The sequence below is a fragment of the Triturus cristatus genome, chromosome 6 (assembly GCF_964204655.1).
Source record: "Triturus cristatus chromosome 6, aTriCri1.1, whole genome shotgun sequence".
Classification (NCBI taxonomy): domain Eukaryota; kingdom Metazoa; phylum Chordata; class Amphibia; order Caudata; family Salamandridae; genus Triturus; species Triturus cristatus.
The window spans coordinates 196,144,672-196,166,820 of record NC_140589.1 but is presented as its reverse complement, the minus strand read 5'-3'; the positions used below and the strand labels follow the sequence as shown (position 1 = coordinate 196,166,820).

At 44.9% G+C, this 22,149-nt stretch overlaps 1 protein-coding gene across 1 annotated transcript in view; it reads left to right on the top strand.

Annotated features, from left to right (window-relative positions):
- Nucleotides 1-277: 277 nt before the first annotated feature.
- LOC146816628 (cytochrome P450 2K1-like) overlaps nucleotides 278-22,149 on the top strand; it is a 183,519-nt gene continuing 161,647 nt past the window's right edge. Inside the window, exon 1 of the mRNA XM_085610506.1 lies at nucleotides 278-576. Coding sequence (XP_085466632.1) covers nucleotides 391-576 — 186 coding nt within the window. The 5' untranslated portion in view covers nucleotides 278-390. The remainder of the gene's footprint in view (nucleotides 577-22,149) is intronic.

The window sequence follows — 22,149 nt, the reverse complement described above, 5'->3', positions numbered from 1 at the left end:
ATTTTAGTAAAACGCAGACTGTACCTAATTGAAAAGTTTTTAGAAATGTCCATTAAAAACGCGCACTGTAGAACTCAGCTGGTAACCAACACTCGAAAAATCACTGCAACTATCAAACTACAAGGGAAACCTTCAATTAAATCATGTGCCAGTTTCCAAACTGTCTTTACAATCTCTTCACAAGAACGTGAGCTCTGTTTGTTAAACATTTGAAAAAAAAACTTGCCCACGTCCCTTCCCAAACGCCCCGCCCACTCTGTACTCTGTGATACGAAGCTGAACGACAGGCATTTAAAAGCCATGTTTTATGCAGATCACGTTTCCACGCATAAGTGAGATTGGTTTCAGCTCCCGGGGCTTCGTACCGCTTCCTTGCCGTTTGAAAAGGACATGTATAGTCCAGATCCCGTTGCCGCCCTTCTTGCCTGTGTTTTGGGCATCATTTTTGTTTTAAAAATTATAAACGGACGGAAGAGCGACAAATACAGCAACTTTCCTCCCGGACCGAGGCCGCTGCCAATCATCGGTAACCTACATATCCTCAACCTGAAGAGACCTTACGTGACATTACTCGAGGTGAGCGAACGAGACGACGTTTCGTTACCCAACAGATGTATGTCATTACAGTCAAATATGTGCGTCACAGGCTCCGATAAATTGAAGTTAGTTTTATATGTGGTTACGTGGGGTAAACAAAGAAGTCGGGTGGGCGTCACCAAACCCAACTCCCCCCTCCCCCCACTTTCAGTGCACAAGAAACAACAATAAATAAAGGGTGAAGGTGTGCCGACTTATTTCGAACTGGGGAATCAGGTTCAAGTCTCGGCGTCGGCTCAACATCCTGTGATTCTCGGCAAATCTCCCATTGCCTACAAATAGAACATTAACGTGCCCTTAAATGTAACTTGTGCTCCAATACCCTGCCCGAGTTCGCGTTATAAACTGCAAAAAACAAAAGGGGCAGATTTACAAACCCCTTTCATGGCTCTTACAACGGGCGCTTACAATGGGCAAATTTACAACGTGACGCATCTAGGGAGATGCATCACGTTGTAAACCCCTGCGTGACATTATACCTATGCAGGTGGGCGACTAGAGCCACATTTCGGTGGGGGGGAGGCTGAAAACGATTTCGGGGGGGGGGGGGGGGCGCTAGTCTTCCAGCCATAGAAGAGTGGCTGTAAAAAGGGGTGAACACACAACAAAAGCCTCATTAACGAGTAAATGGTCTTTTAAAGACTTTAAAGACCTGTGAAGTACTCGGGTGCAATTAGACGGACGCCAGCCCACGAGGCTGTCTCAGCCGGGCTGACACACATGACGGGGGCTGAAGCCTGGGGGGGGGGGGGTTGAAGCCCGGTGACCCCAATGGGTGATGCGCGCCTGTACCTATGTCAGGTATAATGTATGGAGGGTAGACGTTCCCACGCAGGAAAGCCTCATAAAAGTGATGCAGTGAAACCTACAAGATTTCACTGCGTGACTTTTACGACGCCACTTCGTCAAAACCTTATGCCTGCTTGAAGCATGCGTAAGGAGTAACGCAGTGTATTGGCGAATAGGCCGCAACACTCATTGCTGGAGTTGCGTCGCGCTTGCTACGTAACTCCAGCAATGCGTGACTTTTCCGCCAACAGATGCGTCATAATTTCTGACGCATCTGTCAGTCCTTGCGCCTTAGTGCGCCGTATATACGGCGCATCTATGGTGGCACCAGGGTTTTTCGCGCAGGGAAACTGACGCATCTATACAGATGTGTTAGTTTCTTGTAAATCTGCCCCAAAAGTATTTATTGTACTGCAGGTATTAATGCAGTGGCTAACGTCTTTAGCTGAGGTCACCGGGGGGAGGAATAGCTAACAAATATATGCAAGCTTTGGTAAAGCAATAAAGCCTGAGTTTTTTTTACCCATATGTTTTAACAATCTTCTTCACCAACTAACTACAAGTTTGTGTGTGTGGTTGGGTAAGTTGGTGGCTACAACTAACTAATGGCTTGAAGAATGGAGGGACCACGTGTGGGTTCATGGATGTATAAGGGAGAGCTGAGTGCATACTGTACAAAAAGACGTGGGCATATTAGCAGAGCATTCACAAACTTTTGAAGGGCCTGTGGCAAATACTAGTTTCAGGAGCAGACCGAGAGAACCTGGTTCACTGAGGCTTCAACTTCATGAAATTGGGTGACCCTGGAAAATAATGTTCCTTCCTCTGTTTCCTTTCAGTGACCGTCTCTTCGGAGTGCATCTTGTAGTAATTCAGTTCAACTCACAGTTTTGTTGCTCCTGTTATAACAGTAATTAAGGCTTTGTAAAGGAGGCACAAGACAACTGACTTGCCTTTTGGGTCACTAATGAAGTTTTCATCTTAGAGGAAGGAGGAAAGTATGAGATAGCCATCCAAGTGGCTGGTCTGCACGAGTAATCAGGAAAACTTGTTCCAATCCTGTGTGACCCTACACAATTGCTTTTCTTAGCTGTGCCTCCTTTTCAAAGATCTTATATGAGACCACTGTAGGAAAGTGGCTCTGTATATACTGTTCCCAATAACATAACATAACCGGTGTATTTGTAAAGAGCACGATTACCCGTAGGTGTCTTGGCGAGAATAACAGTTGTTTATTGTTACCCAACTCAATGGTACTCATTTTATCAACCTCAGATGGATGAAAGGCTGAGTGGACCCGCCGGGATTTGAACCTGTGACCATGAAGTCAAACACAGGCCCCTGCAGTGGCTGCTTTAGTCCACTGAGCTACCAGACCCGGCTATAGGTACAGTGTGCACAGAGTCCACAGTCCCCAGAGGTTTGGCAGAGGCTAAAGCTAGATATAACCTTACTCTCTAAAGTGATAGCTTGGTTGAGCAGTAAGGCAGTATCAGAGGACAGTGTAAAGCATTTGTTGTACACACTCAGTCAGCAAATGGTCTCACACAATCAAGAACTGAACTCTAGGCCAATGGTTTGTATATAAAAATATATATGGTTGTTTTATTTTAGAACCAACAATAGGTATCCAAATATACTTTCCCAGAATGAGATGCTTTAGTTAAATACTTTGCAATAGGCAATTGACTTTTGAATGTAATAGTTACAGTTTATTGCAATAGGCAACACAATTTCAAACACAATAATACATTGAGCTCAATGGGAATTTCAAGTTAAATGCAATTGATTACTTTTCTAACTCCAGGACTGGATCCTAGATTCAGTCCTGGGACAGTTCCTCGAAAAACAGGTGAGTAAATACGATTTAGTTACTGTTGAGATTTTTAAGCAATATTTGGTATTTTAAAAGTAGACACTTTGAAACTTTTCTCTAATAAAATCACCAATGTTATCCTATGGGAGGAAATTCACTTATCAGGGAAGTGGGGTTATGGTTACTTTTTCTAGGTCAGTGTTGGATCCTGGATCCAGCACTAGTGTACCACCTGTAAGCAGTTGAGAGAATGCGTTTAAGTTATACAGGCGATTTTTAACGAATATTTATAAGTTTGCAAAATCCACAGAAGAAATTTCACAGAAAAACAGTCAATGGTTTCCTATGGAAGAAAATTCAAGTTATAGGTAAAGTATGTTCTCGTTACTTTTGTAATCCAGTGCTGGGCTCCTAGGCTCAGTGCTGGGACATCTATCTAAAACAGGTAAGTAATTACGTTTTCACAGTTGGTACGATTTTTAAAGAATATTTGTAGTTTGCAAAAATCGACACTGAAGAAATTTCACGGAAAAACAGTCAGTGGTTTCCTATGGGAGAAAATTGAGTTAGCTGTAAGTATGGTTGTAATTACTTTTCAGGGACAGTGCTGGACACCAAGATCCAGCACTAGGATCTCTCCTAATAGCAGGTGAGTATTTTCGATTTCGTTACTTGGTTGATTTTAGGTGAATATTTTTAAGTTTAGAAACTCCACACTTAAAAGAATTTTCAAGTGAAACCAGCCAATGTTACCCTATGGAAGAAAAGTGAGTTATCGGCTTTGGGTAAGTACTCGACTGGCAGAGTTAAGGTGCTGGGCATAGACTCAGGGGTGTCCCAGGGTTACAGTTGTTACACCCTCAGCGGCACAGGGGCAGCCGGGTGCAAAGTGAGGTAGGCCCAATGTTATCCTATGGGAGGCAGGGGGCCCGTGGTTGGTGGCTGCTGGCTAGCAGGCCACGCAGCTGTGGGAGCTGGGCTCCTGGTCACTTGCTCAGGGCAAATGGGGAAGTAGGTTAGAGTAGAAGTTGCACTACCAGGGCCACTCAGGCGGCTGGGTGCAGGGTGCTTTTGAGCCTTCGGGCGCTCAATAGATTGCAATGGAGAAGCTCAAGAACGAACAAAGGCTGCAAGCTCGGGACGAAGATTCTTCAGGTGCGACCACCAGGTAAGTTGGGTAGTTGGAGGATAGGTAGGTACCCAGGAGTTGGGCACAGGGGACCGCAGGGCGCCGGGTGCAGGGGTGTTTTTGGTGTCGGGAAATCTTACCCTCTGTTGATCGTGGTTGGGGGGGTCCCTGGTTCTGAGGCTGCAGGCGTAGTCATGAGCGTCGAGGTGGGTCCTTGGGTGCCGGATTCGGGGTCAAAGTCGCCGGGGGACATCCTCGTGGTCTTTGTCCACTCCAGCACTGGCCAGGCTTGGCGGGTGCAGAGTGTGCAGGGTTCACGGTTCCTGGCTGATGCCAGGGGTCAGTTACTTGCTTTGAGCAGTGCCACTGCTCGTGGGAGTCCCAGATTCACAAGGTAGCCAGGTCCTCCGGGGTTTGTAAGGTTGCTGGCCACGGGAGATGCCGGGATTTAGCAGGAGCAGGTTCGAGGGTCGACAGGCCGGTAGGGCTGGGGCCAAAGCAGTTGGTGTCTTCCTCTTGTTAGCAGCTGCATGGCAGGTCTTATTTCTTCTTGATCTTCTTTGCTGTTTCAGAATCTGGATCTAAGGAAGGAAGGTTCAGGGTGCCCCTAAATACTAGATTTAGGGGCGTTACAGGTAGGTAAAGGGCAGGTACCAATGGGTCCCTCCCCTGGGGTGGTTACACCCCCTATCCTGCCACTCTCCTGTGGGAGGGGGACAGTAGCCTAGTCCTGATTGAGCAGGGCTTCCCATCTTCAAGATGGCGAGAGCCCGGAGATGTGCTTCACCTCGCCTCCCCCACCTGAGGGGTGGGGTTGGCAGAGGCTGGCACACCCCCTTTCCTTCCTTGGGGTTTCCGGCCAGTCTTCCCGCCAGAGTGGGGGTCAGAACCGGTAGCGGCCAGTTGCTGAGTACAGCAAGTGGCCTGGAGAAGCTCACAAAGGCGGAATGACTTTGAAGCTTCCTCTGACCATCCTGGGGGAGGGGACCTAGCACCTCACCCAGGATGTGCATTGTTGCAGGCCCAGGAGAGCGGATGGTTCTCTACCCAGGGGTCTAGCAACATGTCTGCTGTGTGGCAGCTAAGGCAGCCTCTCAGACAGACGTGGATTGTAGGTTAGGTTCAGGGTCATCTCTAAGATGCCCTCTGTCGTGCATTGTACATTAAAACCCACACTGGCATCAGTGCGGTTTTAATGTGCTGAGAAGTTTGATATCAAACTTCTCAGTGTTCAGTGCAGCCATCATGGTGCTGTGGAGTTCGTCTTGACGCTCTCCCAGCACCATATACTCTTAAATGGCAGCACTGCACTTACAGTGCCCAGGAATGGACCTGGGTACTGTAGGGGCACAGGGTTCATGCACCTGTGCCCACACCACTGGCATAGGGCACCCAGCTAGAGGGGTGGCTGATGTATGCCAGGGCAGTGTGTGTTGTGGGCATGGCACACGGGGATGTGTGCCCTGTCGTCTCTCTGTTTGGTTCTGCACCCAGACACTCAACCTGCAAAGGCAGTGTTTGTGTGTGTGTAAGGGTACAGGGCCCCTAAGGGTGGCACAATAAGTGCTGCACCTCTTAGGGGCCTTCTCTGGTCACAGTGCCCTGGGTACCTATGGTACCATTTACCAGGGGCTGACCTGTGGCCAGAGATGCCAATTGGAGTTAGGTTTCAGTACAGTTTTAGGGAAGGAACATAGGCCCTGGGCACCTGATTGGCAGGAACCCAGGGCACACTCAGTCAAAGTACATCAGCAATTCAGCAAAAAGTGGGGGCATACCATGCAAGAAAGATGGCACTTTCTCACAGCCACCTTGAAATAATTCATTCACGATGCGCACTGTACAATTTCTTTTTTTATATATAGTTTTATATAGTTTAATGACCATGCTGTGCTCCATCTCTCCCAATTAGGGCAAGACAACTGACTTGCCTCTTGAGTCATTATTAAAATCGTCAGGGTAGAGAGGTTGTGGCTGACTAATTCTAATAGAGGCCACTCAGTGTAGTGTTATGTTTTAATACGCTAAAGTGAAATAGTCCAAAATGCCATTTTCTTAACTTAAAAGTTCTTATCTAAATAATGCTGCAATCGTTGACTTTTGCATCAAGATGGGATTCCCAGGCTGAGCTATGAGCTCTTCTCTTCAGCCTCCACAGTCAAGCTGTTACAGAAAGATGCAGCAGAGGCTGATCAGTGGAGAATTATGGCTCCTGCCTGTCAATGCTTCTTTACCACTGCCCTGTTGGCACTTCTAGTGAGTGAGGTAGGATAACCTTGGGTTTTGAGCTCGTGGTTCCAAGACCTATTTGTGTCCACCGCCCACAATCCAGTAAGCTGTGAGTGTAGCTTGTCCGCACCGCTACTGCCCATTTCGTAGCATGTGCTATGATTACAGTGACACGCTATGAAACATGCAATCAGTGCAGACAGCCTAGCCCATAGCACACCAAAGGGCCTCCCTGAAGGAGGGTGGCGTGGGGAAAAGGCTGTTACCCCCACCCCCTTTTGACCATGTCGAGTGTTAATCTGACACCTTGCCCTGAATGTTATTTTTTCAGAGATTCAAGAAGGAAGTGTGGTGTACAGCATATCTGGTGTGAGAGATCTCCCCTTTGGACTCTAGCAGCCTTTCCATCTCTGTAAGATGTAAACCACAAATTGCAATGTTTCAACAGACCTTGCTCAAATCCAATCTGCAAGACGAAATACAGTTACACACGCGTAATAAAATGGACAAGTTATTAATCAAAAAAGCCCAAATATTTTACTACTTAAGGAGAATCTATAATGCAGTATGCCCCATAAAGAGGTTTTGTAAAATACTACCATTATTTTGCAACCCTAAAAGCATCCAAGAAACCCATTCTAATTCTCGGGACTCGATAAACTGACAACTCTTTATCTAGCAAAAACAGATATGTTGGATTCAGGCACAAAAGAACAACTGCCCCAACCCACTTCAAACAAATGGTACCAATGAAAGGGTAACACCACCTCAAGTGTCTTTCCGAGAACTGTCAACAAGAGAATTCCTATATCTTGTGAAAACCATCAAACCACTTGGCTTCCTCTCTGACCCTTGTCCCTCACAAATCTTCAAGAATGTCCTTCCGTCAGCTTCAGCCGACTTTCAAGTCAGAATAAGAATCAACAGCTCCTTAGCAACAGAAGTTTTCCCACAACATTTAAAAAAGGCCTACATTTGTCTATTACAGTCTCAAACCCCCAACAATAACAAAACAATAGCAAAAGGACCATTTTTGCAGGTTATAGAAAGAGCAACTTTTACTCCAATGTTAAAATTTATTGGAGATAACTCCAAACTCCGTGACTTCCAAACAGGACTGCACTTTGGAAGAGGCACCAAATCCGCCCCAATCACCATCTTAGATGACTTTAAAAACAGAGTAGACCAAAATTAGGCTGCTATTACTACACCGACAATACACTTACTTACTTATGCCTACGGGCCCCTCTTGCTATATATGCCATCAGCTAGAACTCTCCAGCCATCTGTGTCCTGGGCTTTTCTTTCAGTATGGATCTAGGTGTAACCCATCTCCTTGCAGTCAGTCTTGACGCCTCAGGTCAGGTGTTTCTTGGCTTTCCCTTTTCCCTTGAGGGTTCCAAGTCTGGGCTTGCTTGGTGGTGTTTGATGAGAGCTTATGGAGGGTGGGACCTATCCAGTACCAGCATCTTTTCATGATTTCTTAATGAGCAGGGAGTTAGAAAGTCTGCTGCCATAGGTCTTTGTTGCTGCTTGTGTTTGGCCAGCATTTTTGGAGGATGTTCCCCAAACAGGTGTTGACCAAGGTCAGTAGTTGTCATTGTTATCCTGCAAGTTTCTGTTCCATACAGAAGGACCAATTTTATGTTACTGTTAATAAGCCTGAACTTGGTTTTCAGCATTGGATCCTTAGAACACCAGATTTTCTTAAGCTGAACGAAGGAAGCCCTTTCTGATTCCTGCTTTGACTGTGGCATCTGTGCCACCCTGCTTGTCTATGACACTGCCTAGGTAGGTGAAGGCCTCAACCTCTTTCCGTGCATTGCCTGCAAGAGTAACTGCGGTTGGGCTAACCATGTTAACCTTCAGGATCTTGATTTTTCCCCTGTGGACGTTGAGACGAAGCTGTGCTGAAGTGGCTGCCACATTGTTGATCTTCTCTTGCATCTGTAGATAGGTATGGAAGAGTACGGCCAGGTCATAATCAAAGTCCAGGTCGTCGAGCTGCATCCAAGGTGTCCACTGGATCTCATTTCTTCTCCTTGCTGTGAATGTCTTTATGATCCAGTCTATGGCCAGCAGGAAGAGAAAAGTTTAGAGCAAATAACTCTGGAGCACTCTGCTCCTCACGTAGAAGACTTCAGTGAGTTGTCCTCCATGGACTATCTTGCAGGTCATTCCCTCGTAAGAGTTCCTGATGATTCTTACAAGTTTACTTGGCACACCGTAGTGGTGCGAGGAGTTTTCGTAGGGTCTCTCAATCCATGCTGTCAAATGCCTTCTTATAGTCGATGAAGTTGGCAGAGAAAAGCAATTTATATTCACTCGACTGCTTAATGATGACGTGCAGTGTTGCAGTCTGGTCTGTGCAGGATCTATCTATGCAGCAGTTAGCATGCTGGTCTCTTAAGTGCACGTCAACTTGCTTCTTCATTCTGTTCAGGGTAATTCTGTTGAACACTTTACCTGGGGTTGATAGAAGAGTTAATCCTCTGTAGTTTATTCAGTTATTTAGGTCACCTTTCTTGGGTAAATTGAGATATCCCTCCTTCCAGTCTGATGGCAACTTTTCCTTTTCCCAGATCCTTCTAAATATGGGGTAGAGTATGTCTACATATGTTTCAATGTCTGCCATCAGAGCATCTGCAGGAATGTTGTCCGGTCCTGCCTCCTACCCATTTCTCAGATGTTTGATGGATTGCCCTATTTCTTCCTTGGTTGGTCTGCTGCAGTCGATTGGCAAGTCCTTGTCATCTGGCTGTATATCTAGTCGAAACTGCAGCATGGGCTGGTTCAGCAATTCTTCAAAGTGCTCCACCAACCTATGTTTTTGGCCTATGTTATCCATAATTGTCTTCCGAGCTTTGTCTTTAACAAGTCTTTCTGGATTCCTGTATCTCCCGGAAAGTTTCTTTGTTAAGTTGTAGAGTTCTTTCAAGTTTCCATGGCTCTTTGCTTCAGTGGCAAGATCATTGATGAATCTTTGCTTGTCTGCTCTTAAGCTTCTCTTTGCTTGCTTGTTGGTTTTTGTGAATTTGCCATGAGCTTTTGTTTTTTTCTGCTCATGTTCGGCTAGTGTTGCGTGCAGCTTTCTTTTCCTTTCTCTCTGATTTTGCATAGTGTTGGTAGAGATCCATTCTTTATGCTGGTTTTTCATGGGATCCAGTACTTCCTGGTAGGTTGATGTCACTGTTTCTGTGATCTTTTCCCACCTACATTCTACTAAGTCTCTGTCGTCCTCTTGTTCTTGTAGGACGTGAAATTTGTTACTAAGGGTGACTGAGTATTCACTCAGTTTCTGTGCAGTTTTGAGGAGGATGGTTTTATATTGCTGGTGTTGTTTTCTCATTTCCATCCATGCTTTCTTCAGATTTAGCCTGGCAACAACAAGGTGATGCTCTCATGTCTCTGAATTTCACCGCAAGGCGTTATACCTCTCTGTGAAGGAAATTCCTCTCTCATCAAGGGTGGGATGTGTCTTGGTTTATTGGTTGACCTGTCTGTAGCTAGGATGTTTTTATATGGTGGGGTAGCTAGCCCCATGCATCACGGTCCTCAGTGGTCAGCTGGACTAAGGACCGGAGGAGGTGATACACAGATACTTCTTAAATTGGAAGGCCCCAAGGGTCCTGCAAACTCATAAATCTTTGGTTGCCCCTTTACTAGTGGATAACATAGAATCACCTCAAATTAAATAACTCCAAAACTAAGAAACATATCTGTAACAACTGAGAAACATGTTATCCGCCATGTGCCTGGCTTGACGAACCAGAACCCAAAATTTCCAGCGAAGTACTAAACCTTGGAATTACCATGGACTTCAAGCAATCCATCAATGCCAAAATGGATAATCAATCAATACTATCCTTTCGTACCATGAAAACACTGCTAAACCTCTTCCCAGCCATAGCATATTTCCTCATAAGGTTCAAGCAACAATCTCTCTTATACTAACACATCTAGACTACACCAGCTATATACATCATGGCTCATCTCCTATCAAAACTGAGAAGATTACAGAGAATTAAGAACTCAGCTGGCGGAAAATTCTTACATGTAAAGCCACTGGTGCTTAACACCTCTGCCTTGAAGGCCCTCCACTGGGTAACAGTTGCCAGAGCATCCACTTTCAATTGCTTTGTATTACTCTAAAGGGGATAAATGGTAACAGCCCTATATTCGTAAGGAAGAAATTCACCAACTACATCAACTGAGTAATTTACATCCCAGACTGGCACCCCGTCTCCCAATCCCAGCATACAAGTAACAAGCTTTGGCATAGCCAATAGGTCTCACCTTTGGGACCTTATAAGTATTTAATTATGCAGCACAATATCATTGTTGCAACATCAACTGTGTTGCACCTGTTGCATGGCTAAACACTTATAAAGTCCCAAAGGCGAGACCTATTGGCTATGCCAATGCTTGTTGGCTTTGGAAATGTCAGTCTGAGGGCCAAGCCTGGCCTTCTCTGGTCTCTAACAGACATGGATGGGCCCACCCTTGGCTCTGGCGTGTCCCGTGCCGCGGGTTAACAGGAGCGCTTTAAGCTCTAACAAATGCCAGGTGCTGTAATCTCCTGTTGCCCCCAAATATTCTGGGGTTAGAACTTCAGTGGTTGTGCCCTGCAAACAGCGTCCTGCTCATGCTCAATTTATCGTCGTTCCAACATCTCGAAGCCTTGATGGCATCTCTTATCTTAACAGTATTAATTAGCTCTCACTGATTTGTATTTCAGAATGCCAACGCCAAGTGTACTATTCAGAGAGACTAATATTGAACCTACAGCTTATTCCCTAACTATTAAAACTCTAAACTTAATACCATGCACATATACTTATCTATCTGATTTTTAACCATCCGAAATAATGCAAATCCGAATTTGTAGTGAACCCGAAGACTAGGATCGAACTAAAGAGTAGGACAAAATTGTGGGTCTGAAATTGAGGTGGTAAACCATCTTGTCACCCAGATGGGGAGCTGTTGCAGACAGAGGCAAAGGGCAGGGCAGAGAGGCAGGATCAGACAATCGTTGGATTATTTAATTTAATTTTTAAAGAAGTAGCATCGGACTTGTTGTCTGTCCAGTTGTATGATGTTTAACTTTATACAATCTCATTGGACACGTTTCAAACTCAAATATGATAAGGGTATCCTAGTTTGCACCACAATGAACTTGTGCATTAATTCTAAAAAGCAGAATGACGAGCAATGGAATATTTTTAGTTTGAAGAGAGCGGCCTATTGTTTACTATATTGCTGTGAGCAAGGCAATGTCATGACGCTGAGATAATGTGAAGCTGGTGTGTGAGGAAGTGAATAAGTAGCCATTGGAAGCATACCGGTGCCAGATGAAACTGCAGATGCATGCGTTCACCGCAGAGAATGGCTGGTTATCTGGCACACGCATGACATCAGCGAAGAATGCGAGCAGATAATGTCAACGCGCTGTTTGCATTCCTTGTGAATGTTCTTTTGATTTTAGTGGAATGCGGAGAGCCGCCGGTGCCAGTGTGCTTCAGTACCTACAAAGTCTTGGGTAAAGTCTGAGCTCTACCATGCTGAGTAAAACATGCCTGGTCACTTATTAAGCTTGCTCACAATAGGGGGAGTGGCGTCAGGGGAATGTTTAAAATGCAAAGCGCCCAGCAGGAAGTTGAGAAAAAGGCGTGCAGGCTGCAGCGGGAGAGAGAGGTGGAGGGGTGCACCCGCAAGTGGTGCGCGCACGCTGGGGAGAGCAGTCTGCTCTTTTTCGAAGCACATACTCGTGCTTGTGGCGCGCCGTTGTGCACTCCCGCAAGGTGTATGCCGCCACAAGCATGAGTATGTGCTTCGAAAAAGAGCTGAAGGACGGCTAAAGGTCCTCCTAAGCGGCGCATGTACTCTGCGTAGGCGAGACCTAAAAACATATTGGTGGCACAATTTTCTCTGTACAAGCAGAAAACTATGGAACTAGTTACCAGGAAAAGTAAAGTCTACTGAGTTCCACTTCACTTTCAAAAGACTGGTTAAGCGCTTGCTCTTTTGTACATGATCTCAAGGCTCAAAAACAACAGCTTAAGAACAAGAACAGGAAGAACAAGATACAAAAATGAAAGGAGCACGCATAGTTCCCTTTACAGAAATATTTCTGTGTTTGTTTTCTGTAAATAAACAATATATGAATCTTGACATGTTATGTATGTATAGGTATGCATAACATATACATTACCCAGCGGCAGTCGCCACTGGTTAGTTATAGTTAGGTCAGCTGTTCCATTGGAAATGTGTTTATTTGTGTTGCTAACAACTTTGGTTCTGCTTGATGAATCTCCAAACGTTCCAAAAAAGGTGCTACTGTTTGATTAATTTGTGGTTGGAAAGTTTAGAGATGATCGTGCAAGCGCGGGGCGAGGAACAAAATGTAAAATGCCCATGCATTTTCTGTAGACTTCTTGAAGAAAGGCGACAGCAAAAACTGCCAAACTGAATTACATCAAATTTGGCAAGAAGATCCTGGTCTGGAGATTGTGCTTTTTATGATTTGGTGTAAATTCATTTAATATTTCTTTTTGAAATTAAGGATCAAATTAAGGGCCAAACATATTTATATATCTGGACCGTTGGGTCTGCAAGAGGCTTGAAACTCTTGCATGAGCGGCAATTTAAAAATGGAGTGTTCTGATTAGCTCAGGGAGTTTTATTTCGCTTGGGCTAATATTCTCCGGCTGGTGTGGCTGCTCTGATTGGCTGCAAAAAAATGTTGCTGGTAGCCATTACAGAATACAGGACTCGGGTAATTTCTTGAAGTAGTAAATAAAAAAATATATATAAGGGGGCAGGGTAGGTTACCCTGCTCCCTAGGCCCTTGAAGGAGTCTAACTGCGGCCCAAAAAAAACCCCAAAAAACTTCAGCAGCTTCTGATGTGATTCTGTGGGACGCCCAAGGGTTCGGGGAAAAAAAAAAAGGTGGCTGGAGCCATCTCAGTTGTGTAATTAAGATGATGGTGGCCTATTGCCCCCCCCCGAGCTGTATTCGGCCCGGGGACCCCATCCCCTGGGCCCTATTCAACAATATGGGAAGGGGGTCTACGCAGCCCCGTTTGCAAAGCTGTATTTGGCCCAAGGGACCCCGTCCCCCAGGATCAGATTAACTAATGCGGTGAAGGGGTACTGGCCCCCCGCCCAAAGCCCCATTTGGCCCTAGGGACCGCACCCCATAGGGCCAAATTTGTCAAAGAAGGTAAGTGGTCATGTACCCCCCTCCCCAACCCATTATAGGCCCCTGGGAGCCCACCCCGAGGCAGCATTTGTTAAATGGTGGAGGTGCAATGCCTCGCACCCAAGCTATTATAATCCCCTGGCAGCCCACCCCCAGGCTGCATGTAATAAGGGGAGGGACGCGAGGCATTCTCCTCAAGCCATTATAGGATCCTGGGACCCTATCTCTCGGGGTCGTCTCTCTTGCTGTGCACCTGGGAGCTCACCCCCAGGGCACAGTAGTTTCCCTGCCCCCACCGGCACTGGCAGAGAAACCTGTGTTTGCTCACTCCAATCAGGAGCATTTTCAAAACTCCCACCAAACGGGAGCAAACACAAAGTCTGTTCCCAACTTGCGTGAGCTTTGAAAGTGCTCCCACCAGCTGGGAGCAGACTTTTGATCTGTTTTCTGTCTGCACTGATGCAGGCAGGGGAACAGATTAAGGGATTGCTGTCTTTCAAAGGGAGCAGCTTAAATAGCTGCTCCATGCAGGCAGGAGCAATGCTGGCACCACAACATGCAGGGAGCGGGTGGGGCCATGAGGGCCCTGGGGCTTCCAACTATGTGGATGGTGGGTACCCCCAGATTGGACACCAAGGGCACCCACCTTTACACAATGTATTGGGCCCCAGGGGAAGGGGTCCCTGGGGCTGAAAATGGCAGATTATGATGTTTCCAAACACCGTGCCTTCAATGGGTGCCTGTATGAAAAAAAGGGTGGTCGCGAAAAACTTGCACCATGTGGTGGGCACCGTTTGGTGCCTGCCACACCGTGCATGATTGGAAAGAGAGAACCCACGGGTACCCCCATGGACCCCAACCGGAAGACTCCAGGTGAAGGGGACCTGCTACGGGCCCCCAAAGTCAGATTACGACTGCGATCTGTGTCAGACAAACCGATTTGGAAAGGCTATCGAAATCTGACATCGTAATGCGTCAGTCGGAAACGCAGTCCAAAGACCTGTATGATTCAGCTCCGACTGACTGACTTGGTTTCTCCGAATGCTGATCAGAACTGAGTCAGAACGACCAAACGGTTTCTGACTATCATAATCGGTCGGTCAGATGTGTTTCTGAGTCCGTCGGAAACGCAGGTTCCGAATCGTATTCGGACAAACCGAATGCTGTTCGGAGCCTTTCGGACCGACATTGTAATCTGCCCCTTAGTGTTGGTAAGTGGGTACGCATTAGGGATCCTAAGTTCAGAGATCCTATTTGTATAACTGAAATCCGAGGTAAAGCAGTGAAGATTTCTAATGGTCAAAGGTGGAACACTGCACGTTTGGCGAAAAATTATGAAATAACATTGTTGGATGATGTATCTAAGAAATGTATTCCAAGCGGATCAAAAACAAGTAATGGTGTCAAAGATGTGTTAGAAAGTCAAGATCTGACACTACATAAAGTTTCTTCTAGATTCAAAGATTAGGAGTATCTTATTTCATTCATTTAATTCTATCACATAGTAGCTGTTAGGGTCAATTTAGTTTATAATTCTGTTGATCAGATTGGGATTGTTATGTTTATTATATTAGTGTATTTTTTGTTGTCATGTTTTTGTTGTGTCCTTTTTGTTGTATTGGGGAGATATGTGGTGTCTTGGATTCTGTGTGTGCATGGGCTGTCTATATATACAGTGAGGTAATAAGAGGTTATGGATATTCATCGGCCAGCTCTGTGTTCTGTATTGGTATGGATTATGTTTCCCTTACGGCACAGTTGGAGCATTTCCTCAGGACCCTTTGGATGCATCTTGATCCTCTGCCTAATACAATATATCACAAGAATAAAAGTACACTCAATGGACATTCATCTTTACGACACCTCTATGGGCTTTGGGTCACCACGTTCTCAAGATTGGACTTTTTTCTTGTTTATATAAGTTTTGCTCTCCTTTTTCAACAGATTCCCTCCCTAATCTTGTGTTTGACTCACCCGTGGAGTATTTCTTCTCTGGACTGTTTGAAGAATATGGAAACAAAAATATCATCTGACAAAAATGTCTTGTGCAAGATATTTGTTCACAAAATTATCACATCATAGATGTTTATTGTAGAAAATCTACAACCAGCATGCCAATATTTTTCTAAGCAATATTTAGGACACAATGATAATGTCAAAAGATATTTTTGCCAATAATATTCTGAGAAGCCTTTGTCTTATAATGGCTCTTATTGTTTCACTGCTTCCAAGGGTTCGGAGTGACATCATAGAAAAGTTGAACTTCACTTTTACTGTCTGTTTGTTATCACTGAGTTGTATTTTTTTCTAATGACACCAAGCATATGTCGAAGTAAAAAGGTACGTGTCATTTATGTCCCGCTAGTGTTTCAATTGACTCATTCCGTTAAGCATCCAATCCATTCACCCACAATTCTCTTCCCCAGCCAGCCAGTTGTTCATCCATCCATTATAACATCCATCTATTGGCCATCCGACACAAATTGAACAATGGTCCTGTGTGGAATAATCAATTTTATGTAAATAGATCAATGGCACTTACTCCTGAGCAAAGTAGTGATAAAGTCCATAAAAACGTGCTTAATACAAAACATTTAATGCTTCATGATCGTGCTCTGTGCTCAAGTGAACACACAGTGAGTGAGGATTAACCCCTTGAGTGCCCGCCCCTTTCCCCGCCCTGTGCCGGGCGTTTCATTAGCGGGCGGGGTTTATGACGAGCTGGTCTCGTCATGGGCACAGCGCAACCGCGGCCCATGACGAGACCAGCTCGTCATGGGCACTCAAGAGGTTAAAAAAGACAGTACGCTATGTGTATTACAGATGGGCGATGGAACAATGGAAAATGTTGTTGCCTGCACTGCTTGAATCATGTATCTAGACAACAAAAGAGCCTGTTTAAAGGGCAGTTCAATTGCCACAATTGTCTATGACGTTTTGACACACTATGATTAATGTGTCCTCACCAGGACTTAACATTTATGAACCAAGAGCCATATATTATATGTGTGATGCTTGATATATTGTGTAGTCTTTGAACACAAGTGAAAGAGGTGTTTCAGGGCTATAAACCCATGTTGCTCAATATTTTTAAGTGGATTTTCAGAATTTATTTTTATTGAGTGAGGGAATACCACTCAGGCTCATCTTTCAGACCTGATCTACCTGGCCCAAGAAGGTATAGCCATTTCTGTTCCTTATAACAGGAATTCTCAACTAATTCTTAATCAAGAAGTTGTTTAAAATTCACAGTTAACAGATAGGTTATTCATCATGATTCTTTGCCAAATTGTAAGGAACTAGGGATTAAAGTAATTGAAGAAGAAGCATCTGGTCCTGCAGAAAGCCCCCAGGTGGATGGCTACTCTATAGTAATTGTTGAGACACGTCTTGATTATAGCAGTGATGAAGGTATCAAATCAAATAAACTTTATTCGGTTTCACATGTGCGAAAACCAAAAAAGTTACAACACATCCAGATTTCATTAAAAACATGATACAATAAGATTACAATTCATGTACAAAATCATGGCACTTAAAATGGGAAACCAATAAACTGGTACACAAGTGTCACTCTGACAATGAAGTGTACAGGTTGATGATAAAATCAACACCCCTTAAATTTGCACTACCCTACACTGATAACCTAGCCATCATGAATCTGTTCTCCGAATGTAATCCACACGTGGGTAACTAGTTATCCAGGCAGGTCCTGGTTCTTACCGTGGATTTCAAATAGCCAACAATAAAAAAAATACAATCAGCCTTCAATAATTGCAGGTACAGGAGCGATGGATGAACCTGATTAAAATTCGACTTCTTTTTGTAGAGGGACTAAAAAATATCTCTGGGGTACCACATAAAACGTGCAAAAAAACATAAAATGTAGCAGGTCCTGCGGAGACTCACCGTTGCAGCCACAGGCTGCTAACACTTGACCTCTACTGCACCCTTTTGGAACAGCTAGTAAGAGGTGAAAAAGGTCCAGGTGAAACCTGGACAATAAAAACCGCTCATAAGTTGATAGAGACCCCAGGAGATATGGCTCAGCAGATGGATTTGTTTTTAACATTATAAATTTCCGGACACTTTGCGCACTTTTCGCTCATCTCTTTCTAGTTTCCTTAAACTACTGAAGGCTTCTCTAACAAACTTCACATCCTTTTTTGCAATACATTCAGGATTAGAAAATAAGTCAGGACACCCTAGCTCTTCAAAGTTAGCTTTGATATACTTAAGCCACGGTATACGGGACATGTTATCAAGATTCTTACATTCGGTTAAAATCAGATGGCTAAGAGCTAAATCTTTGTTCAACTAGCAATTAAACCAGAAGACAAGAGGGCGCAGAGCCAGGAAATCACTTAAATAGGGCACCCCCAATTCCTCATGAGCCACCAGGTTCGTCAGACTGCTCGGGGCGCCCAACATGCGCTTCAAAAAAGTATTCTCCACTACCTGCAGTGCATCAGTTACGGTATGCCCCCAAATTTCGCTGCCGTAGCAGGCTGTAGATATGCTTTTTGCCTGATAAACTTTCAGCATAGCTGCAATTGGACGCTTGCCCAATGTAGCAGCAAAGTTAAAGATAGCAGCATTTACCCGTGCCAGGTTCCCCTTTTTCCTCCGAAGTAGTGGCCCCCATTTTAATTGATCATCCATTAAAACCCCCAAATATGAAAAACAGTCGTCCGGGGAACTATTTCGGGACCTACTTTAAATTGAAAACTTTTTTGGGCCGTGTCCCGACCTGCAACATGTATTTATTTTTTATTGGTACTAGTCTTGGCCCTCGTAGTAGCTGCAGCTAACTTACGCCTCCCCATGGCTCAGAGCAGCTGGTTTGCAAGTCCAATGTTACTACAGGGTCCACTCAATATAACAAGTAAATAACTCTGAGGAAAAGGTGCACCCATAAAACAGTAGAAACACCCCACAGTGAACCCAACAGCCTTTTACATTATAAACAGTTACTGAAGTCTCTTTGACCCAAATGCAGCACAAAGCAAGCTAAAAAGTCCGCTATAGAGTCAGTCCTAGCTCCTTTTGACGCCGCAGAATGTACTTATAGAGGCAGCCGCTGGAGATGGATACAGATTGAATATGAGGACCAAATGAGAAGGCCCCGCCCAGCCTCGTCCGGTCTCGGACGGGAGCCTCGTCCGGTCTCGGACGGGCGCAGACTGGCCCGAGCGCGTCCCGTGCTGCGGGAGCCCTGACCTCCTCCTTAAATGCGCCTCCTGGCAAGATTAATGTCAGGTGCGGCAAGCGCTGCTGCTGGGAGGTGTAGTCCTCACGGCCCCCGGTGGAGAAGTGCAAAACCTGGCCTGGGCAGCTGCGAAAAGCGTCTCCAGTCACGCCCGGACTCTCTGGCAGGAACTGCTATTGCAAATGAGCTGAGAGTGGGAAGATATCATTATAAGTATTGTTTGTTCCCACTCCTTGGCTGTTTTTTATTCCTGCATGGGACATATAAGTTTCATAAATATCCGCCACAATACAATTTAACAGTTCTGTTGCAAAACCCTTCAAAGCTCAAAACAGCTCTTATACTCAGAACCCCCCCCCCCCCCCCCCCCCAAAAAAGAGCTCTGTATGTGCCAATCTTGAACTATTACGGTGCTGGTGAAGAATTGCCCCTACAATGAAGCGTGCCTCATAATGTAGGGGAGGATTTGCATCCTATTTTTAAAAAGTATTTCTCGGTTAACCTATGATTCCCACGAGAAGAGTGGGATTACTGACTACTGCATACATCCTCAACATAATAGACATTTTCCCAGGAACATTGTAAGATAATGTCGATCTCCTTCATAACACAGAGCCTACCAGCCTCTTGAGTTTGGGTTATGACTAGCATAATGGTGTCAGTTCTTGACATTTTATAGATACTCTTGGTATGACAGTAACTATCCTTGACCTAATGATTTTACTAGCATAATAGTGGTGATTCATGACATTCTTGGCACAATGGTGCCATCTTTGGTGTAATCTGTAATACATGCATTTGTAGCAAACCTAGCCCCAGATCTTCTCCCTTCTATTCTTTCCCCTTCAGAAATTCACCTCTCCGAGTTTCTGCCTCAAATTCTGATGCTCTGTATTACCATTTACCCTTGTGCTCATACCTACCCTCTGTCTGAGCTCTTTCCTAGCTCTCCTTCCTCATCTTACCTCCTTGTTCTATTATTCCGACATCTCCTTTCCCCACCATTAACTTTTTTCCTTCATCTGGCTCCACGTGTATATGTTCCTATTGCCCCCGAAGGAATCCGCTTTCCGTTTTTACCCCTACCACCTTTCCTCCTCTTATAGCTCCACTGAAATACATTCCTCTGACGCCTCTAAAACTCCTCTTTCTGCTTACCACCCTCTCACCTCGTCTTTCTGTGTTCACTCTCCACATTCACCCTACCACTCCTGCTCCTCCCCTAATTATATTGCTAAACGGATATAAAGGGCTATTGTCTTAGTAGCAGGAGACATCCATCCCTAATGCGGTCTGTATATAGGATGTGGCTCTAAAGGAACCTGTCGGTGCTATATAAATTAACAGACATTCCGTCTCCATGGTTACGTTTTAATGTTAGCACAATGATGTTAATAAGGTAGTTATTCTGGACTCGATTACGATTTCAGTCGGAGTTGCCTCTGACCGACACCGTTGCGGTCTTGGGACCGAGCGACCTGCAGTCGGCGGTCCCGCTACCGTAATTACAATGCGACCGCACATGGTGCGGTTGCATACTCTCAGTAGGTCTCGCGTAGACAGCGCATGCGCTGCCGCAAGACCTATAGCAAACACAATATGGAGGGTAATTTCTCCTGTCGCATGCCATCGGTTGATTTTGGTATTGGTCTCCTTATCTGGCTTATGGTTGGCTTTTGATCCCCTACGTCACTTCCGTTTTGCCTCCGTTTTGCAGGAAGCAGCACAGACCAACTACCGTCATGTTCCGCTGCTACCTGTTGTCTATTCATTTAGGGACTACTTGTTTCATTTTGCCACCACAACACCTACCATGGCGTTGGTTATTTAGCCTTCAGAAGCTATTTATAATGTCCCGTCGTGTTGTAGCTGCATACTGTTCCTTGCACGCTCTATGGTGAACGTGGAGGTTTTTCCTCTTATCAGTCCGATAGAAAACGGCGCTCGCGTCTGATCTAGGAGAAGGTATTTTTATTTTTTTTCTTCAGTTTTCTTATCTTGCACCAATTGATGCGTCTCTCCTGCCCCATCCCGTTTAGCCTTCCTCATCATTGTTTATTTAACAGGCTGCGGGCAGGAAGGGCCGTTGTCCCCATCGCGTTGTTGTGCTCCATGCGCACCAAGTCACCCAAGCTGCATACTGTTCCTCACACGCTCTACGGTGAACGTGGAGGTTTCTCCTCTTATCAGTACCATAGAAAACCGCTCGCAGCCGGTCGAAGAGAAGGTATTTTTCCTTCTTTTTCCATCTTGCACCAATTGTTTCACCGTCCTCATCTTTGTTTTTTAACAGGCTTCAGGCAGGAGGGACCGTGTATAAGGCAATTATTTAATAAACAACGTGGCGGATAATCCTCTCTGGTTACCCGTCCTTGCAGCGTGCTTTCATCGTTGCGTCTCTCCTGCTCCTTCCAGTGTTTTTTTTCTCACCATTGTTTATTTATTTGACAAGCTGCAGGCAGGACGGAACCTGCATGAGACAATCATTTACTAAATAACATGGCTGCAATCATCTTTGCTTAAACTTTTGCCAGAGCGGGGTGTAATCTACGTCCCTTTTGTCAGTTTTACCACTTTCCCGTTCTCTCTGAGACCGTGTAATCTATGTGTATTAGGCAACTTTTTATTTAGTATGCTGCACCATTTAAGTCCTCTGCTTGCTAGTCTGCCAGGGAATGTTGACAAGAACTTATTTAGGGTTTAAGTGGAACTAGTATTTCAAGAACACACGCGGTCTGCGTTTTCCTAATTTGTGCTTCTTGATGGTTACAAAACATGTTTTTTAACTGTTCGATCGTTTTCCACAGCATATGATGTGATTTAATATTACAATTCAATGAATTGTAAAGCCAAATTAAGTGCATTGGTGCAAACAAGTAGCAGCGACTAAAATATTACCGCGGAGCGCAGACTCCTTCCGTTTTATATAAACTTCAGACAGCCGCTGTCCTAAAGGAGGTGTTTATCCTCTACTGTCATTTCCGTGTCCTAACAAATTGTGAAAGCAGCTGTCCTGAGTAGACCGCTAAGAAACACTGGCTTTTTATATTGGAGTTTTTTTGCATAAAGTTAATCCCCCAAAAAAACCTCTTTACTCTATAAACAACGCCATTGCATTACAGCATGAATTTATGTTTCGTAGATGGGTCTGGTGATTTAGTATCAGTGCATCCTCTTCC